The sequence below is a fragment of the Pungitius pungitius genome, chromosome 1 (genome assembly GCF_949316345.1).
Source record: "Pungitius pungitius chromosome 1, fPunPun2.1, whole genome shotgun sequence".
NCBI classification, from domain to species: Eukaryota; Metazoa; Chordata; class Actinopteri; order Perciformes; family Gasterosteidae; genus Pungitius; species Pungitius pungitius.
In genome coordinates this window covers 17412637-17433562 of record NC_084900.1, presented here as the reverse complement: position 1 = coordinate 17433562, position 20926 = coordinate 17412637, and the positions used below count along the sequence as shown (strand labels likewise).

General features: G+C 42.1%; 2 protein-coding genes across 3 annotated transcripts; both read left to right on the top strand.

Moving 5' to 3' along the window:
- Positions 1-2040: 2040 nt before the first annotated feature.
- Positions 2041-14622, top strand: LOC119223816 (immunoglobulin-like and fibronectin type III domain-containing protein 1). The gene is made up of 18 exons (XM_062566372.1): positions 2041-2163; positions 2991-3186; positions 3451-3723; positions 3873-4166; positions 5773-5898; positions 6158-6274; positions 6817-6941; positions 8774-8915; positions 9048-9341; positions 9881-10177; positions 12234-12413; positions 12521-12649; positions 12805-13113; positions 13375-13460; positions 13573-13765; positions 13852-14148; positions 14214-14540; positions 14618-14622. Exons 1-18 carry the CDS (start codon positions 2041-2043, stop codon positions 14620-14622), a joined length of 3513 nt encoding a protein of 1170 aa, XP_062422356.1.
- Positions 14623-15366: 744 nt separating this feature from the next.
- zgc:66479 (uncharacterized protein LOC327541 homolog) lies at positions 15367-20825 on the top strand. Of its 2 annotated transcripts, none has more exons than XM_037480804.2 (5): positions 15367-15912; positions 17216-17700; positions 18031-18097; positions 18659-19457; positions 19559-20825. In XM_037480804.2, coding segments are annotated over exons 1-5 (1632 nt in total). In that variant the 5' UTR covers positions 15367-15633; the 3' UTR covers positions 19561-20825. The 2 variants fall into 2 exon arrangements, with proteins under 2 accessions (XP_037336701.2, XP_037336700.2); XM_037480803.2 differs by having other exon boundaries at positions 17213-17700.
- Positions 20826-20926: the final 101 nt, after the last annotated feature.

Genomic DNA, 20926 nt, shown 5'->3' with positions numbered 1-20926 from the left:
ATAAATGAGGTATTATTGAATAACAAGTTCTGCTTTTGGGCTGATAATATATATTTACTGCACTGCCAAATCTGTCACCCTTGTTTGGTAGGTTGCCGTTTCACCTATTTCAATCCTTGTCATAATAACCTTTAATCCATGGATTAATGTTGTGCTCCATCGACTACCATGAAGATAGTCTATCTTTGCACAGTCAAAGCCTGATAAGAAAGTGTTCAGCTGCCACGCAAGTTGGCAGACGATCACAATGTGGAAGTCATGCACTGACGTTTTTGAGATGCTTGGGAATTAACCTGTCATGTTTTCATTAAACTAAATAATATATTTCCATCATTCAGTGAGAATCTGAGAAAAATAAATACATCCATCAACACAGCATCCCTGGGAAAACATTTGACATCCCTGACATCTGCTGGTAGCACACAATAAATAAGTCTAGGCAGGGAAAGGCCAATTTGCTGAGGTCTGCTGAGTCTCAGAAAAACCGAACGCTGTTTTTCCGTGTCTGCTTCTGACTCTGGGAACAGAGATTAGACCCGTCCCATGTGACCCGAGAGTTTGGGGTGTTTTGTAAGATAGCAACAGGACATTTATTGTGTACCTAAACCATTCAGCGCTTTATAAAGCAACAGCAGGATTGTAAAGTAAATTCTTGTTAGACAGGAAGGCAGTCTAAAGAACTCAAAACTGGAGGGATATGAGCCACTTTCTTCGTCTCAGTGAGGACTCGAGCTGCTGACTGTGAACCCACTGCTACAATAGTCCAGTCTACTATAGATGAATGCAAGACAGGTTTTTCCAAATGCTGTTGAGACATAATCCTTCGAAACCTTGATTATTGTTTAAATCGATTACCAAAAGCAGCACTTGAACGCAATATATTTCAATTACACTTTTGTTTGTTTTTAATAACAGGTTAAACTTTGGTCATAATTAACTGTTTATTTTCATTTGTGTAGCGGTCATCCGGATAAAATCCTTGACTCCTGGAGTAATGATTACACAGTATGTAGTAAACATACCAGAGGGGAAAAGCACCCCAGATTTTGAGAGCACACCGATGCCAGAAAATATCAAAGAAGGTGGGTTTTGTTATAACCAGTAGAAAAACTGAAATATTCATGCCGTTGTTTTGTGACCTAAAAAAGATGTGACAATATATAAGGATCAAAGAAAAGTTGATGGGTTAGGATGCATAGCACTATTTTCTAATTATGAAATAGTTATTAATGATGTGGAAATTAATATGCAGTATTTTTATAAATCCTCAAGGGAACGTGGCCATTTTTAAAGTTGTGGTGAAAGGGGATCCAAAACCAGAAGTGTCGTGGCGAAGAGCTAAAGGACCCATTACAGACAAGGACAAATTTCACAGTAAATATGATGAATCAACAGGAGAACATATATTAGAGGTGAGTAACTAAAAGACACCTTTGAATAGTTTCCACTCATGCAAAGTCACAGTAATACAGAGTTAACAGTGAGACTGTTATAAAATACGTACATTCAATGTACATCTGACGAATTGCCATTATCTCCCATCATTGGTTTTTCTAGATTGTCAAAGTGTCCGGTGCAGAAACAGATACATACAAATGCTACGCTGCCAACGAATTTGGAAAAGCTGTCTGCAAAACAACTTTAACTGTGATTGAGGGTGAGAGTGAAGGCAATAGAGTTCTAAAATTACTGATTTACTGACGGTAACTGGCCTTGTAATTGCCTCTAGACATGTCTTTATTTGAAAAAAATTCCCTTTGTGTATTTAGTCATCCAAAGAAAAACTAGAAAGTTTTAAAAGCTTTATCTGACTGAAACACTAAGAAATCAGAGTTGAATTTCCCGCTTTCAGCCTCGAACCATCCCTCAGACTTCAGAAAATTGCTTCGGAGGAGGTAAGAAAACATACACCAGCAAAATATCTTGTTTGAATAAGTGTAAGAAGTGAATCATATATTCCTGTCTGGCTAAAACATTTTCAACATTTGCTTTAGTAAGGAAAAACCAGGAGGGGAGAGTGATGAAAGATTCTGGCAGGCAATGCTGAAAGCTGATAAGAAAGACTACGGGCGCATCTGTGCCGAGTTTGGTGTCTCAGACTTGCATTTGATTCTCAAGAAACTTGAAGAGAAGAAGAAGGAGCGAGCGCAAAATAACTACAAGGTACAAACAGTGGGCTGTTTCACAGAGGACATTGGGCACTGATTAACCTTTTTTTTGTTTGTTGCGATGAGAATATTTACTCGTTAATATCAGAAAACAAGAATATATTTTTCTACAATTAGAAAAAGAAAAGAGAAAGATAGCTGTGCTTCGTTAGAGCTGGAAATTGAGGTTGATGCTTCGCATTTCTTTTCCATTTTCTGCTCCACCAAAAGACTGCGCGGCTTCTGCACAAATAAGACAAAACGGTCTAGTTCTCGAGGGTCCCACAAACATTGAAATCCTCTCCTAAATGCTCTGCAAAGCAAATGGAATCTCGGCACTCCTCTGCTATCTGCATTAATATTGTAATGTGTATTTTTTCCAGTTTCCCCTTTCTATGCAGATGAGGCAAAAACAGTCCAATTCTGAAAATAAATGAAGTATGAATGCCATAACCGTTAAACAACTATTTATTTCTTCTCCCTCAAAAAAAGGCATATCATAAAGAAGCACTCTGCTTCAGAGATGTATGGTATGGTTGTTTTTGCAGTGTAATATCATGAGTGCAATGACTTCAAAAGGTTCGAAAAAGGCTCATGGTTTGAAAATCGAGTGGTTGCACTCAATGTTGTGTTCACAATACCTCCTTTGAGAATTAGAGTTGAATATTAACCCCCCAGTTCATTAGTGTTTCACTCAGAACACTATATATAAGCCTCTGACATTCACACACTGAGGCAAAGTGCAATGGTAGTGCACAATACCCCCATGTAATCTTGTAAATTATTTGGATGCACTTTATCTGGCAGTGATAATACAGAATGTGTCCTGTGTAAACTTGGTAGGATGGTACAACTGCATATGATAAAAATGGAACGGGGGACCACAGCCTTTCGAGTGGTGAGAGGACGAAAAATTCTAATATCAAAGTGATGCAAAAGGGCACCGGGCTCCATCGGGAGGATGAAGAGGTCCATCTCGCCAACACAGGGCTGGATCTGACAGATGAAGAGGCCATGCTTCTTTCTACAGAATTCATATGTAGGTGCTGGAACGTTTTCTAAACATCCATCATGAGTGCGTTTGAGGTCCATTTTGTAAGGGCGAGATTACTTTTTGTGAGAGTGTATTTTTAACAAATATTGAAAAGGTTCTGGAGAAGTAAAATTATTTCCTTGCTTAATCTACAATGTCACTACACTCTCACATCTTATGTGTAGTTTCTTCTGGTTCAGCAGTGGTAAACAAACAAAATATCACTCATTAATTGAAGAAGCCACTGACTTTTTCGTGTTGCTTTTACAGTTTCCACTGTGGACTTTGTCATCAAAATTCAGGAGCTTAAAGCTCAAGAAGGAGACGATGCCCTCTTTGCGTGTGTCCTTACCCACCCACTGCCCAAGATCACATGGACGGGCAAGGGCAGCACCCTGGAGGAGGGAGAGAAGTACAGAATCACCGTGTCGGACCACAAACTCATCCACCGACTGCTTATTAAAGACTGTGACCCGCTGGACCAAGGCATCTATTCAGCTGTGGCTGGCGTTACGTCCTGCAGTGCCTGGCTGGTTGTTCAAGGTAACACCTAATGGTATAATGCCTCAATAACCAATTTGTCAGCGTGTGCTGAAGTGATCCTAATTGCTGTCATCATTTTGAGTTATGATTTCCACAAATAAAAAAAGGTGACTCATGTGTCACTTTTGTTGTGTTTTATGTCCTCTAAGCTGAGGGTGACCCTGCTTCCGCTGGGATGCGGAGAGCTCGTAAAACTACCATGGCGAGTGGAGCGCCGATCGACCTTGAGAAGGTGGCCGCAGAGCAAGAAATAAAAAACCGAGAGGAGATGGAGAAGATTTTCGCAGCGGTAAAAGCAAAACACAGAGAAGGACAAGTGGCAGCCATGGTCAAAAAGTCAAAAGGAAATGGCATAGACACTACATTGGACAACTCGGGATGTGTAATGCGAACAGGAGGGAAACCCCTTGGTAACCCAAAGAACAAGAAACGCATCCGATCAGGTCAGATGGATTTTGACAAGGTAACAGGTAAAGTCGATCTATGCTACATCTATCGATTCGTTGCAGTGAATAGCCAGTGGGGGTCAGAATATGTTCACGAACAAAACATGCATTCTGCTGCTATAAGAAGAGAGTGGATGAATTCATAACATGATTTGATATCAGATAAATCTATGTCCTTTAGTGCTTGGGTTAAATGTGATCCCGATCATTTTCTAAATCTTAAGAATCTTGATGAGAATTGATAAGTAGTCACCTCAATCAGCATCTAATTGATTGGGACTCATTTTATATTTAAAGATTGTCTGCTTCTAGTCTTCTTTCATGATATATTTTGATAAAAAGAGTGGATTAATTCATAACATGATTAGATCTCAGCTAAATGATTGAGGTATTGAGGTATTTGTCCTTTAGTGATCGTGATCACATTTGATAAATCTTAAAAAGAATCTGAGAATTGATAAGTCACCTCAATCAGCATTCAATTGTTTGGGCCTATTTTTATATTAAATGATTAAATTATGTGATTCCCTTTTAGTTTTAATCAATAACTTTTAAATTACAGCTTAAACATAAACTGCCAACCAGGTAATGTCAACATAATGTTGCTGAAGTGGAGTAGTCCAAATAGTTCCCACACAACAAACCTGATCAACATTCCTCTAACAGGTCAAAACTCAACCGTTCTACTATAATTGACATTCCACAGACACAAATGAAGAAGGAGATTCTGAAGACGATGATGACTTTACCGGATCTGTTAGTAAGTCAAGAAACAGAAAGCACGGTCAAAATGGAGAACATGAACAAACGGGTAAGATTACATTGAGAAACTATGCTGCTTGATATTCATATCTGTATAAATGATAAATAATTGCTTTCATTGACAACTCTTTTTGAAATACTTAGTTTCTTAACAATATTGATTCCTCTGGTTGTGTGGACGTAGAGTCTGACCAGACTGAGACATCAGCCGAAAGTCAAAATGACGTAGAGGATTGTGTTGGAAATAAAGACTCCAAACGCCAAAAGCACACAAAGAAGGCTCACCGGAAACCACCAACATCTGGTAGTAAACAAAAGGCAACATATTGACTCATGATCGTTCACGCTTTAAATAATAATTTATCCTTTTCTGGGTACAAATAATGTACAATTATGACCTTGACATTCTAATTTTCTTTTGTGTGTTTATCTCTGACACAAAAGAAAACGTTGTTGATGAAGTAAAATGATAAAAACGTTGTCCTTCAAAATAAATCACTACTTAGATATCAAAGCTGACCCTAAGGAGATGAAAGGTACTGTACTTGTATTTAGTCCTTTTATTTGAGGCTAATGTGATTTCACCTAAACAAAAGGAAATTAACTGAAAGTTCTGTGATATTTCAAAACCAATAAGAATAAGTGAGCATCTGGAATTTTAAACAGGACTATTTTTTTTTAATTGCCTGTATTGTAATGTTAGTGAAATCTACCCACCACTAATCAGTATAAATTTTGCTCTTTGATTATGAGCTTGAGTAATAGCATGTTGGCACAAAAACAGCTGGCACAGAGTCCTTGGGAAATAATTAAGTCTTAAGCTCTTTTGCTCTCCTTATAGGGCAAGATCCAAATGAACTAGCAAGTGACGATGAAGCAAGCTACAGTGATGAGAGTGAGGACTCTCCTGGCAAGCACAAGCGTTCACGTTGTTCAAAGCAAAGCAAGATGCTAAAGAAAGTCAATGGTAAGAGACCACAAGCAGTGCATTACAACGTGGAAGTGTATTGTGGGCCAATGGACAGAAAATATCATTTTCTGATGGTTTTGCTTTATGTAGCAGTTAATATTGTTCTATGAGAAGAATAGGTAATCATTTCTATACATCTAGGGTTTTACCACCATAAATAGTTATTTATTGGTTGTTATTAATGACCCTATAATCAACCCTCAACTTTATTAATGTATTGGATTTGTCATTGATTTAAATTTGACTTTCCACAAAGGTGAAAGCACATGTCCTGAAGAACACAGTGGGGATGACGAGACTGAAGGTTTCACTGGCGCAGCGATACATTCAAGGCGTAAAAGACGAGGACCGCTGATAGAGGATGTGGTGATTGGTAAGTATCCTTAAAGGTGTCACCACTGAATCAGAGCTTCCAACATCACATTCAACAAAAATACTTGTTCGTTACATGTATAATTTGTCATGCAAGCACGCTTTAAAGAAGGTAATGGTTTTCATAGTATGCCGCAACTTTATATGCAGAGAATACTTTATAGTAACTCAAGATCTTGGAATTGCAGTCAAACCATACACTTTATAACTGATAATCATTACTTAACCATGGCTGTATTTAAAACAGGATTTTCTATATTGGCAGGGGACCTCCCTCGAGAAATACATTGCAAGGCAAACATTTGAATCTTCACTTGTATATTACAGTATATGAGTGTTCCAGATTTATTTCTGTTCCAGAGAATAGAAAAATATAAATTAAATGTTTTAAAAATATTGTTGTATAAGAAACAAAAAAATCCCTACTAATAGGACATTAAAATATTTAATTTTGTATTTATTTTTTTACAATGTTAAATAGGTCTGCTTTTGGATGCAATTTATAATAGTCCAAGTTAACTGTCTTTTGTGTGTGTGCGTTAGATCCAGGGGTTCATTTCATCTGTGGTTTGTCTGATGTCAATGCCGTCATCAATGAGACTGCTGAGTTAACATGTAAGCTCAGCAGTGAAGACTGTGAGGGAGCCTGGTTCAGAGACGGCAAAAAGGTCAGTCGTGAAGGTCAAACATGATCATCTTTCATACTATATACTTTCGGTATATGTTCCTGTAATGTCAGGAACAAATTTAACGACGATTATGACTTGTTATTATTCAAGGATACAGTGTGCTTGCTACTAAAATACACAGCATAATCTCAACCAACCTCTGGTTTTATTCCTTTTCAATCTCTGATGCAGGGGACATATAGTATAGGCACACAACGCTTACATATTGAGGGATCACTTTCGAGACCATTCTTGTCCGGCTGTCTATTGATAATTCTGCATCACAGTAAAAGATTTTACAGTTGTCCAAAAAAAAACACATATATATATATATACACTCACCGGCCACTTTATTAGGTACCCCATGCTAGTAACGGGTTGGACCCCCTTTTGCCTTCAGAACTGCCTCAATTCTTCGTGGCATAGATTCAACAAGGTGCTGGAAGCATTCCTCAGGGAGTTTGGTCCATATTGACATGATGGCATCACACAGTTGCCGCAGATTTGTCGGCTGCACATCCATGATGCGAATCTCCCGTTCCACCACATCCCAAAGATGCTCTATTGGATTGAGATCTGGTGATTGTGGAGGCCATTTGAGTACAGCGAACTCATTGTCATGTTCAAGAAACCAGTCTGAGATGATTCCAGCTTTATGACATGGCGCATTATCCTGCTGAAAGTAGCCATTAGAAGTTGGGTACATTGTGGTCATAAAGGGATGGACATGGTCAGCAACAATACTCAGGTAGGCTGTGGCGTTGCAACGATGCTCAATTGGTACCAAGGGGCCCAAAGAGTGCCAAGAAAATATTCCCCACACCATGACACCACCACCACCAGCCTGAACCGTTGATGCAAGGCAGGATGGATCCATGCTTTCATGTTGTAGACGCCAAATTCTGACCCTACCATCCGAATGTCGAGACTCATCAGACCAGGCAACGTTTTTCCAATCTTCTATTGTCCAATTTCGATGAGCTTGTGCAAATTGTAGCCTCAGTTTCCTGTTCTTAGCTGAAAGGAGTGGCACCCGGTGTGGTCTTCTGCTGCTGTAGCCCATCTGCCTCAAAGTTCGACGTACTGTGCGTTCAGAGATGCTCTTATGCCCACCTTGGTTGTAACGGGTGGTTATTTGAGTCACTGTTGGCCTTCTATCAGCTCGAACCAGTCTGGCCATTCTCCTCTGACCTTTGGCATCAACAAGGCATTTCCGCCCACAGAACTGCCGCTCACTGGATGTTTTTTCTTTTTCGGACCATTCTCTGTAAACCCTAGAGATGGTTGTGCGTGAAAATCCCAGTAGATTAGCAGTTTCTGAAATACTCAGACCAGCCCTTCTGGCACCAACAATCATGCCACGTTCAAAGTCACTCAAATCACCTTTCTTCCCCATACTGATGCTCGGTTTGAACTGCAGGAGATTGTCTTGACAATGTCTACATGCCTAAATGCACTGAGTTGCCGCCATGTGATTGGCTGCTTAGAAATTAAGTGTTAACGAGCAGTTGGACAGGTGTACCTAATAAAGTGGCCGGTGAGTGTATATATATACATATTAATAGATGAAAATGCCTGAGATTGTTTGAACTGAACCAAACAGGGTGGATGTGAACGGGCCAAGTGTATTACGTGACTGCAACAAATCCAGCCATAGGCTTTCATTAGACTCCCCCCTCACTCCCTCCCTCTTTTGGCTGTTTGGTTGTTTCAGTACTATTTGGGACTCAAGGGAGCAGGACAGAAAGCCCTTGTTTCTGATTTGATTAGAATAACTAATTAAAAGTTGTTGCTTGAATTGCTCATTATTGGTCTGCCCCTTTTCCTACCAGATATCCCCGGATGACAATTTCAGTGTGACTAATGATGGTGCGATCCATAAATTAGTCATAATCAGGTGCGAGGAAGAGCACTCTGGGAAATACCGCTTTGAGGTAGATGGTCGCAAAACAGAGGCGATGATCAACGTCAAAGGTTTGAGAATTTGTCTTACATCTACAATGATTAGACAATATAAACGGTTAACTGAACAATATCAACATCCATCAGACAGTATCAGATCACAGGTAAATACCAATTAAATTACTAACCCTGTTCTTTTTGTAGATCCCCCAAGGTTTAACCACGCAGACCTCAGAGCTTTCGCTGAGCCTGTGACGGTTAAAGCAGGTCACAACGCCATCTTCAAGCTGCAGTTTGTTGGCCATGAACCCGTAAAGATAAAGTGGTACAGTGAAGGAGAAGAGCTCCTAGATGACAACAACACAAAAATAGAGAAATCTGCAAGTCACACCCGTTTGCTACTGAGCAGGTGCCAGAGGAAGGACACGGGAGAGATCAGGATTAAGCTCAAGAATGAACATGGCGTCGTTGAGGCAATTTCACAGTTAATTGTGCTCGGTGAGTGAATGAAGGACAATGCAGGAAAATCTTTCACGAGCAGCTTTCTCCTGCCATGCGCCGTTTAACTCAACAACAAAAAAGGAAAATGACTCAAAATGTAACTGTGTCACTACAAATCTAATCTTTGCCAATACCAAAAGATGTGATACGTGGGGGAAGTTCCGTAGTAAGAACTGCTTTGCTGTAAGCTCTTACGCAGCAAACAGCAGTGTTGTTAAATGCTTGAAAGCTCATCCACATGGACTAATTGTAAAAATCAGGCCAGTCTTTTCATTATCATGCAAGTAAAGAGGCCCATTTCACTGGGCCCATCTGCGCCTGGACAAATTTAGGTTCTTATTTTCCATTTGCAAAAGAGTCCCTGTTGGTGATAATGTGACAGGTTCAAGATGTGTTAAGTGGTTGACAGAAGTTATAATGTTGAAACCTCAGCAAGTGTCAAATTAAATTTGTATTATCTCTCAATAAAATGCTGTCTGTCCTTTTGTCCTTCTCTCGAATTTCAAGTTTTAACAAACACTTTTTTGATGTTTCAGACAAACCCACTTCCCCCCTGGGTCCTGCAGAGGTAATAGAAGGCTCCGCTATTTGTATTGAATTTAGGTGGAGGTCGCCAAAGGATGATGGTGGCTCACCAGTGATCAACTATATGGTTGAGCGACAGCAGGTGGGACGAAACACCTGGAAGAAAATTGGGGAAATCCCAGGTGTAACCAGCTACCGCGATACAGACGTGGACCATGGCCGGAAATATTGTTACCGTATCCGGGCAGTTACTGCCGAGGGTACAAGTGAAGTAATGGAGACTGATGAAATGCAGGCTGGCACACTGGGTGAGCCAAACTGTGACTTTTGTGGTATCCGTCTGTCAGATCAATTTGATCTAACAATTAACGCTACAAATCTATGATAATACATTATGAACTGCACTCACTGAGCTTTCACGTTTTTTTAAACATATTAAAGTCTTTAATTGTCAAATGACAAAAAAATCCTCCAACATTAATCCTTCTCTTGAAGTTACTGAACCTGCTGATGACAAGTCACACAGCGAAGCAATAATATATTAATGTCACTTTCATTACCCAAAACCACTCAAAAGTTTCTCGTTAAATTGAATGAGAAAATGTGTCCAAACGTTTGACCGGTACTGTACATTCAATCCTCCTGATTGCAGAACAGCAAACTAAAAGTCCAGCAGAAAAAAAGGCACAGGGTCACAAGCACAGGCCTTGTACAGCGCAGAGGCCAACACGACACAAATGAAACATAAGCAAAGGAAAAATATTGACTTACATTCTCCATCAGTCTCAACTGATCTGCAAGACTGTTGAGAAAGGTTTGAGGCCGTCCACTGTCGGGTCATCGTCCAGTTTTTCTCCACAATCTGTTGCCATTTTAAAAACAATACACATTAAATTGTCATTGCCAATAACTTCAACGCTGCTAAGTCACACACACCAGTATTTCTTCTTGATATGAGTCTATCTGCATTTTTGCAATAAACAACACATTTGGCACAACATGTTTCTCCCTTGTTTTCTAAATTAGATTCTAGATTAAGTCAATTAGATAGTTATTAAGGTAAGGGAATTTAAGGGATCAAATATGAACACTGCAAACATTTTACATTCATTGGTGGAGTTTCAAGTTCCTATCTAATGATAACGTTACATTTTAAACCGTCTCCGCCAATACAATGTGATTACAGTTCTTGGCCTAAGTTAAACATAACGCTACTAATGTGTCGAATATCAAAATGCTATCTAGTCAGATAACAATTTAAGCTAACGTTACAGTAACTTGACATTAGCTAACGTTACATAACGTCAATGCATTCTAACAGTTGTTTAAGTTATAACTATACATAAAACCCATGCTACATACAGCTAATACATCTAACATTAACAAAGAAAGCAGACATTATGGCGGAATGGGACAGTTTTCGTCTTTTGCGTAGAGGCTAACGTTATTTTATACATTGGAAATATACGTTAGCACTAAGCTAACGTTAATCGTAACGTTAGCTAGCCACAATGCTAATGTCAAGTTAACCAAACATAAGCTCAGCAAACTTTTTTTAATTTTTCAAGCAAATTGTTACCACTGATTAGAAGATGTTTCTGGATTCCTCAAAGGCCATTTAGAAACAATAATGCTCCTTCCTCTGCTGAGTACAGAAGATTTTTTTTTACTAGTTTCCGAATGTTCTGGATGGTTGTGCTTCGGTTGTGAGACGTGTGCAACGGACACAGCCCGTTTCCAGCAAAGATTGGTGACGTCGTCATTCTAATTATTCACACCTGTGCCTTTCCCACGGCGAGGTGTCAAAATGTGTCTATTTGAGCATCCGTTGATTTAGTGTCATTACTGCCCCATGCCGTGCTCCATTAAATCTTTCACAGAATTTATGAGGAATGAAACACGATTAAAGTCAGTCAGTCTGAATCTCCATTATACTGTATAGTGAATAGTTATAGTTATCATTACTCATGTTCAAGTGAAATTGCTTGGCTTTTCTTCTGATGAGCAGCCCTATACCATAAAATATGAATTCACATTACAATTTACGACAATAGCTGCAAATTATTATACTAGTTGACTCACTTTAAATCAAGCAACCTATCAATTTAGAGGCTGATCATTTCAGCAGTTTATAATAACTCGAATAACAATAATAAAGTTGTCATGCATACTACACTTTTCTAAAAGCAAAGGATTTACCTTTGGAGTGTGAGTCAGCGCAAAAAACGGTGCAGATGTCCCATGTAGTTTTCATTTCTCCACCAAGATACTTTATAACATGGCCATTCTATATAGTATCTTGGTGGATTTTTGTTTTTTCAATGCTGCATTAACTGAACTAAGTGTGTTTTCTTTTGGTTTCAGCTTTTCCCGGCCCTCCGGCACCCCCAAAGGTGGTCAGTGCCTACGACGACTGTGTCAACATCTCCTGGGCTCCACCGAGTAACACGGGAGGTTCCCGTATCCTGGGCTATTTCTTAGAGAAACGCAAGAAGGGGAGTAACCTCTGGTCCGTCGTCAATGCCGCAGATGAACTCATAAAAGGTCTCCGGCTCTGCATTCGACTCCCCTTTCAATCTGGCATCGCTGAAGACACCAAAACTCATGTTTTGTCATTGTTGTTGTTGTGGTTTCTCTAAAATTATTTCCAGAGAAGAAATATGCTGTGAAAGATGTTGTGACAGGAATGGAATATGAATTCAGAGTCACTGCCATAAACCTCTCAGGACTTGGGGAATACAGCAGCCCCTCAGAGTTTGTTTTTGCACGGGATCCAAAAAGTAAGTTCATAAACTCAACAATAAACAATAGATTGTGGGTAAAATATGAATGTACATATCACGTAGAAATGCGTAAGAATTCCAATCATTTATTTTCAGTTAGATTATATCTACTTAAATTCGACATTGATAGCTGTAACTGTTGTGAACCCCAGAGCCTCCTGGTAAAGTCTCAAACCTGAGGGTGACGGACAGTTCTTACTCCCACTTTGTCCTCACTTGGACCAAACCGGAGGATAAACCGGAGATTCAGGATGAGGCCAAGGGATATTTTGTTGAGATCCGACCTTCTGAGTGCCTCGACTGGTCCCGCTGTAATCCCACTCGCATCATCACGACTTCCTTCAGCGTGAAAGGTCTGAAGTCCATGAACATGTACTGGGTGAGAGTCATCGCGGTGAACGATGGGGGGGAGAGTGCTCCCGAGGAGCTGGCCAACTATGTCCTCGCAATTCCCTCACCCGGTGGGTCATTATGTCAAAAGAAACAAAGGAAACAGTAAAATGTAAAATGCTGCTTTGTTAGTTCTGCAGTGCATTGATTAAAGTCTCAATGTGTATTTTGTTTCTTTACATTACAATTTTTACAGTATTATGTTGCATGTTAACACAGATATTTTCATGGTGCGGAATCACTAGAGAGCAAACCTCTCTGTATTCAAGCTTTTTTCCCCACTGTGCCAGAACCTCGTAGAAGTGCTTGCTGTGATTGCTAATTTCTTTTAGTGAGGCCAAAATTCACAAACCACAAGATGAAGAGCTTCATGGTGGTGAAGGCAGGGAACTCTGTCAGGATCACAGTGAACTTTGAGGTGAGATTTCAACTTTCGGTAATTATCTGCAGACACACACACTGAAGCCAATCGTGGTTTGTGGTTCTTATATTCGAGACAAGACATTACTAATGTCCCCTTTTTTTAACAGGCCTCCCCTCGGCCACATGTTATGTGGATAAAGGACAACGTGCCAGTGACAAAACGAGTCACAATCAGCAACTCTGATGGCTCATCGCAGCTGCTGATCCCCTCGTCTGAGCGCTCGGATTCTGGTATCTATTCCATTTTGGTGAAAAATCTCGCAGGACAGGAGACATTTAGTACAGAGGTCAGGGTCACAGGTAAAGTCAAGATATATCGCTTTTCTCTTTTGCTATATGCGGTAATAGTGTTGATGGATGAGCCGGTAACAGGATTGTGGTTACAGACGACCCAAAGCCACCGGGAGCGGTAGAGCTGGAGGAAAACGTGGCCGGCACGGTGACAGTGATCTGGGAGCCTTCTCCCGATGAGAAGCGCGATGACCGCCTCCACTACACCGTGTCCAAACTGGACTCCACCAAACGCAATTGGACAACAGTGGCTGAAAAACTCTTCAACAACAAGTGTACAGTCTGCAACATCATGCCCGGGAGGGAATACCACTTTCGGGTGTATGCCAAAAACGACATGGGGGTCTCGGCGCCGTCAGAGTCACCAACCTGTTGGAAGGAGAAGAAGAAAGGTACGTTTGCCACCTCAAATTGTTTCTCAGTCAGGAACACTGAATCTGTTTCTCATTCCTCGCAGAAAAATGTGTGGTGAGCGTACCGACCAGAAAGGACTGCGATCTGCGGTGCGCTCCGACCTTCATCGTCCCTTTGAAGTTTCACGCGGCCCCTAAGGGCTACGAATGCCACATGAGCTGTGCGGTGAAGGGAACCCCGAAGCCTCGCATCACGTGGTATCGCAATCACATCAGCCTCAACACTGACCCGAACTACTACATCTCCAACACCTGCGGAGTTTGCTCCATGCTGATCCTCCGTGTGGGCCCCAAAGACATGGGGGAGTACACCATCGCCGCAGAGAATGCCCTCGGGCGGGCCGAGTGCTCCACCGTCCTCAGTGTCAAAGGTGAGAGAAAAACACTGCTAAAAACAGAAAAACAAGTTCAATTATGCTGAATTATTTCATCTTTTTTTCCTATACAGAGTGAAGAAACTACAGTCAGCACAGGATGCAGTGTTTCTTTTAGAGTTTAGATTTAATACAGAAAGTTTGCATTGGAGTGGTTGTGGTGCTTGGATGTAATGCACTATTTGTAACAAGATGGAACTGTTGTGTCAATTAGGAACTCTAATAGAAGTAAATAAATATGTACTTGGTGTTTGTGAAGATGATGAACTTTGCAGTGTTCAGTCTCATGGTTCAAATCATTTATTGATTGATTTGAGAATTGATACTCAGCAGCTTGAGAAAACATATTCATCGAAAAAAAGATGAGATTCACGATACCAGGTTTGTTCAAGCTCATGCCATTGCCGGATCTTAATTGAGTTTATCATACTCTTGAGAGCGGTTAGGAAGATCTTTGGTGGAACCGGTTTGACAGGAGAAGTCTGAAAGTTTAAATGAAGTAAAAGAAAAAGGGAGATCTGGGAAAGGCATCACCAGCTAAAAACATCATTTAAAAAAGTGCATAAAGAAAAATTACAATTTTAATTTGTCTGTATAATGATTAACAAGTAATTTAACCAGAGTTACGTAATAGAGCATCAAACGTGTATCATAACCCACAGTGGCCCTGCGCGACAGGAGCGCAGAACTGCAGCGGGACAGAAATAGCGCACAGTAACCCTCTACGTGTAGTTTTGGTGCCACCAGCGCAAAAGTTGGCGGAGGCTCCTCAGCCCCTCCCCCCGGTGGCACACAGTCCCCCCCCCCCCCCCCCCTTCACCTTCCCCGCACACGCTCTTCCTGAATGGACGATCACGGGCCCCTGCGGTCCACGCCCCCCTCCGTGCCTCTTCTCCTGCTCTACCTCTTCATCGCCGCAGCCTCTCGGTACTTTATTGCGCGCTGATTGAATCCAGTTGCGGCTTATTGGCGCAGAGTCGCCTTTACGCAGAGAAAACCCGCGTGAAAGCTTGCAACCCGCTGCGCTCCTTGCGTATCACCTCGCCTGCCGGGCTAGGACATCGTGTCCTCTGTGTCGGAGTTACTGAAAATGACGGCGAAGCACCGGCGAGGGAAAGGCAACAGCAAACACGAGGATGGCTCGTTCAGAAACGACGTCGCGGAGTCGGAGAGTCGCGCCGGAGGCAACAACCCGGCTCTCCTCTCGGTTCTGTTCCTGCTCATCGCGATCGGCGGTGCCGGGGGCGCATGGTTCTGTTTCCAGCAGCAGCAAACTTTAACCCACTTAACTGACACTCTCATGGGCATGCAGATGAAAATAGTAAAACTACAGTCGTCCCACGAAGAAATGCGACAGTCAAGCAGCGAGGTAAGAGACAACCACAAAAAGAAAAGATAAAAGTCACCAGAGTTTGGTTCTCCTCCTGGGATATAAACACATATGCATTAGAATATTAAAAAAAACTAGACCGATCTGAGATTCTTTTAATGTACAGGAAAAGGCCTCAGCACATGCTCACACGTACAAGGTGGAGAGAGAGACCCTCGGGCCTGTTATCAGATTTCAAAATGTTAACCGGCCGACTGGAGTGAGCACAAAACGCTGCTATTTCTATCATGCTCTCAGCTGCTGGGGTTGGTGACGAGGATTAATCTTGACCTACTACTGCTGGGACTCAAACCGCCGTAAACATGTTCAGTGTTAAAGTGCTCTGTGGAAAATGTCTTTATTTTCTAACTGGAGTGCAGATCACTATTCTAAAGCTCTGCAGAGGATGCTGCCAAAATAGTAAGAAACAAGCCAGCAGTGAGCCAAGGCTAAATTTAGTCTGTGACTTTGAAAAACGAGCACCAGTTCAGAGGCTGTCTATAACAGACGGGGATGATTGTTTCGTCTGTATTTCTGAAATAATAAACGTGTAGTAAATACTGCTAGTGCTACTTAATTAAAGAAACTTTAATTCCTATAGTTGTCACTGCAAACAGAGCTGCATGGTTCATGAGCCACACTTCCCTCCTGTTCATAGTGTCGCAACTATGTTGAAGTTGCCGCAAGCAAGATGAGCGAGATTCTTTTTTTTAAATACGAACTTAACTGCAATGACTCCGGTTTGACCACTCCTTCCCTCCCTCACACAACCCCCCCACCCCTTGGGTTCGTAAAAAACAGCTCCTCCAGCTCAGTCACAGTTTCCTTTCTCTAACCACAGTAAATAGTTGTTTTGGAAGATTAGTTGGAAAGTTGCCTGTTCCCAATCCCTGTCCTGAGTTTGGCTGCTGATTAACTATACTTTAGTCCTTTCTTTGCGTTACTTTATTATGCAAATTCAGTATTCGGTTTGTATCACGTGACTCCTCGTAAGGAAGTTTCACTATGATGTACATCCATGTTCAGACCTGTTCTGATTGTATATGAAATCCTTTATACATTCCAGGCACTCATGTGGAAAGACGAATGTCATTTATTTGACTATAATTAAGAGAAAAATAAAAGCTAATTGGAATTCGTAGCATCTGTTGCATCAGTACGGTAACATAATGTCTACTATATCATTCTGATTGTTTTGGACTCCACTGTAGTTGAGAGACAACTGAAGCGCTCAGTCAGAGTAAGAGTCACAACAAGTGGCCACATTGACCCGGCGTCCCTCCCATACGTCTCTTTGCAGCAGCACTTTCCAGAGACCCTGGAGGCCCGCCTCCGCACCCTGGAGGATTCTTATGCCCTGGCCCAGAAACAGGTGGGCATTGCCTTGGCCACAGCGGAGCAGCTCAAGACATCCGAGCTCCCCTCCCAGGTGCTGTCGCTCCACGCGGAGATGAGCGCCCGGCTGGCGGAGACGCAGCAGGCCGCCGTGTCTCCGGAGCAGCTGAGCCAGCTGCGGAGCGTGCTGGAGGGGAGGAGCGAGGAGTTTGAGGGGGTCAGGGTTCAGGTGGACGGCCTGGCCGGGCTGAGCGCCGAGCTGCTCCGCAAGGTGGAGGTCCTGGCGGCGGGCGTCGGGGAGGCGCAGTGGAAGCTGGAGGAAGGAGGGGGACGGGCCACGGCGCTGAGTGCCGATCTGGACGGACAGGCCGCCGAGGTGCTCAGGCTGAAGGGGCGGATGGACGCTTACCAGGCTCAGCTGGAGGCCGGCACGCAGGAGATGGCTGCCGTCAGGTGGGGGGGGGGGGGGGGGGGAACAAAAAGGCGGCAGTGTTGTGGAGCTGTGGAGCAAATAGCTCACATCCTCTGACCCATAACTTGATGTTGCCTTTACTAAAGCCCGTTTCGCTGTCATTGCTGTGTGTTACTTTAGTCCGGAGTCAGTAGGCCTCAAATCACGTCGTAAGACTTCCCTGATCTGTTTAAACACTTTATAATTTTTGTAAATGTAAAATTATCTTATGTAAGCATGTGACGGTTCTTTTGTTGCACATCTCAGATTAGAAGAAAGCAACCTAATTAAACCACTCGTGCCAAACCATAATTCCACTCATTCTCTTTCAGAGAGTTGCTTGAGGGTGAAGCGTCCAAACGGCTCCTGCAGGCGGGTGTGGAGGAGCAGCTCAGTACGGTAGGTCAGAACCGGCAGGATCAGAACTCAGCAACCCAAAGTCTGCACTCTGCACTATGAACTCCGTTCAGCTGGAGAAAAACCCTGCAGAAATGGGTTACCAAGGAAACCAAATACCCACCAGTCATCAGATTTACCTTGAATTGCTGAACAAATCAGGATGCACGGGATTCTGTGAGCTAAATAAAATGAGATCGTAAAAAAACACACAACTGAATATGTCACAGATTTATTTTTTGTTGCATTTTTACACCCGTTTTGTATCATTGGATTATACTAGATCTAAAATGGCAGAGCATGCGGGACATGTCCTAGCACACATACCGTCAGCACACATGGTCTTTTTGCTATTTCTGTCTATTTTGTGCCTAAAGGGAACCATAATGAGATTTCCATCTTTTAATTTGAACGAGCTAATTTCTAGGCGTGGAGTCCCCAAAGGATTTACATCTACACCTACATGCCATTTCTCTCTTATCCCATTAACCAAAGCATCTGGGTGTTCACATATCTGCCCCTTTCATTTTCAATTTCATTCAATTTTTGCTTACTATTGTTTAGCCGGTGAGACAGGCGGAGGAAGAGACACCTCCTGAAGAAGAGGAAGCTGCAGTATCTGAAGAAGAGGGAGCTGCAGGATTTGAGGAACAGGAAGCTGCAGTATCTGAAGAAAAGAAAGCTGCACCATCTGATGCTGAGAAAGCTGGAGCACCTGAAGAGGATGGAGCTGCAGCATCTGAAGAAGAGGATGGAGCTGCAGCATCTGAAGAAGAGGATGGAGCTGCAGCATCTGAAGAAGAGGATGGAGCTGCAGCATCTGAAGAAGAGGAAGCCGCAGCATCTGAAGAAGAGGAAGCCGCAGCACCTGAAGAAGAGGAAGTCGCAGCACCTGAAGAAGAGGAAGCTGCAGCACCTGAAGAAGAGGAAGCTGCAGCATCTGAAGAAGAGGAAGCTGCAGCATCTAAAGAAGAGGAAGCTGCAGCATCTGAAGAAGAGGAAGCTGCAGCATCTGAAGAAGACGCAGCTGCAGCATCTGAAGAAGATGAAGCTGGAGAAGAGGAAGTTGAAGAGGCGTTTCCTTCAGATGTCAACCTAGAGACATCCCACCCAGAAGAGGCGTATGAAGGAGAACAGGCGGCTGCACGGGATGAAGCACCTGTTGACTCTGTGACTGATGAAACTGCTCCTGTAGAGGAGGTGCAGAGTGAAGAAGGATCTGAAGAGGAGAACCAGGAGGCAGATGAAGAAACAGAGGAAGCAGAAGAGGAGACGTTGTATGAAGGAGAAACGGGACTGAGAGGGGAGGAAGAACGGCGTCATGTAGAAGCCGAAGAGGAGGAGCCATTAGGACTTGATGAATGTAAGTGAAAATAACTTTTTTTTTTTCCAACACTTAATATATGTCTTGACATCACTGTTTTGGCCAGTGCTAATATTTTCTTGTTTTGTTATGTTTTGCAGAGGGCATGTTTTCACGCCGGATACATCCACAAAGGGGAATTGGAACTTTCTCCAAATTTTACATCCTGACTGTAGGAAGGAACGATTGATTGCTGTTGTTTATGTGGTTGCTCTTTAGAAAGACGAACCTCAGTCAGAATTCTTCCCCTGCGCTGGACTCGAAGCTGAAACGTACCTCAAAATAAGACACGGCCGTCATGTTGAAATGAGTAATTCAGGGTTTTCCTGCCAACACCAACCTCAGAAGCCTTAATCCATCACATAATAACTCTTTCTGCGGAGCAGTTTTGAGTGGACATGACTCCCACTTTGTTTATTGTCACAGTTATGTCCCATACCAAACTGGAGAACTAAAAGCCAACGACGTTAACTGTCAATCACTACAGCTTAAGCCATAAGAAACGCCTGGCATGGGGACATTTTCTCCCTTCCTGAAATTCATTACGAGACGATATTTTCGAGGCAAAGCAGTTGCGGTGACTGAATGTATCCCATTTTTTTACCCAGGCCACATAGCCGACGAAAAAGAATCTTTGATTAGATAAACAAGAAAAAGTCCTGAATATTTTTAAAGTAGGGGACAAACGGTAGATGATAGATTTTTAAAAAAACCTTTTTACAGTACTTAAAAACCGTAAGTATGCTTTGAATTAGCCCTTTAACCGATTATAATTCATCTCAGACTGACACTTCTGTAGGATTGTAAACTACAAGTCATCTACCAAGAAACTTTTCACCTTCTGCTTTCTTCTTGTTTAGTTCAGATTGTACATCATTTATTAATTTAATTTTTTTTTAGCAAAATCCTGAGTGGCATTGAAATGCAGAATCAGGGAAACCTTCACAAGCGTGTAGCTCTCATCTAAAATGAAAGCTTACCAATATTGATTGATCATTGATCCTAACTTTCATTTTAAGTTTTAACTCTGTTTGCATCCGGGGGGCTTTTGCATGGAGACATGTCCGATCCTAACTCGGATTGAAACAATGCCGGGACTCTGAAATCCTGAAGGAGGAGCAAGGAGTGACTCTGGTCATACCTGCACAGTCACTTCATACGGATGCTGCTGAACATGTCTGGGAACAACTTAAGGTCAACGCCGTGTCTCTGAGATGCTCTTCAAGTCGACTGGAATAATGTGACATTCTAAAAAATGCAGAAATAATGTGCAAGCTGTGATTGAGGAAAATAATAAGATCAGGTATTAATAGTATTAAATATATTGTTATAAAATGAGCTCATTTGAGACATGACGAGTGATGTAATTGTGGAGTCAGATGTGGAATGCTTAGTGATTCAGTTCTTGGTAGTATAGTAACACCTGGACCCCACTGGACGTTTTGCTTTTTAAAGTACACTGTATTTGC

Coding starts and splice junctions, on each gene's coding strand:
- LOC119223816 (XM_062566372.1), top strand. CDS start 2,041: ATGCTGAAAGCTGATAAGAAAGACTACGGGCGCATCTGTGCCGAGTTT. Junction 9,342..9,880: donor TTCACAGTTAATTGTGCTCG/GTGAGTGAATGA, acceptor TTGATGTTTCAG/ACAAACCCACTTCCCCCCTG. Junction 10,178..12,233: donor AATGCAGGCTGGCACACTGG/GTGAGCCAAACT, acceptor TTTTGGTTTCAG/CTTTTCCCGGCCCTCCGGCA.
- zgc:66479 (XM_037480803.2), top strand. CDS start 15,634: ATGACGGCGAAGCACCGGCGAGGGAAAGGCAACAGCAAACACGAGGAT. Junction 15,913..17,212: donor TGCGACAGTCAAGCAGCGAG/GTAAGAGACAAC, acceptor GTCTCTTTGCAG/CAGCACTTTCCAGAGACCCT. Junction 17,701..18,030: donor CAGGAGATGGCTGCCGTCAG/GTGGGGGGGGGG, acceptor ATTCTCTTTCAG/AGAGTTGCTTGAGGGTGAAG.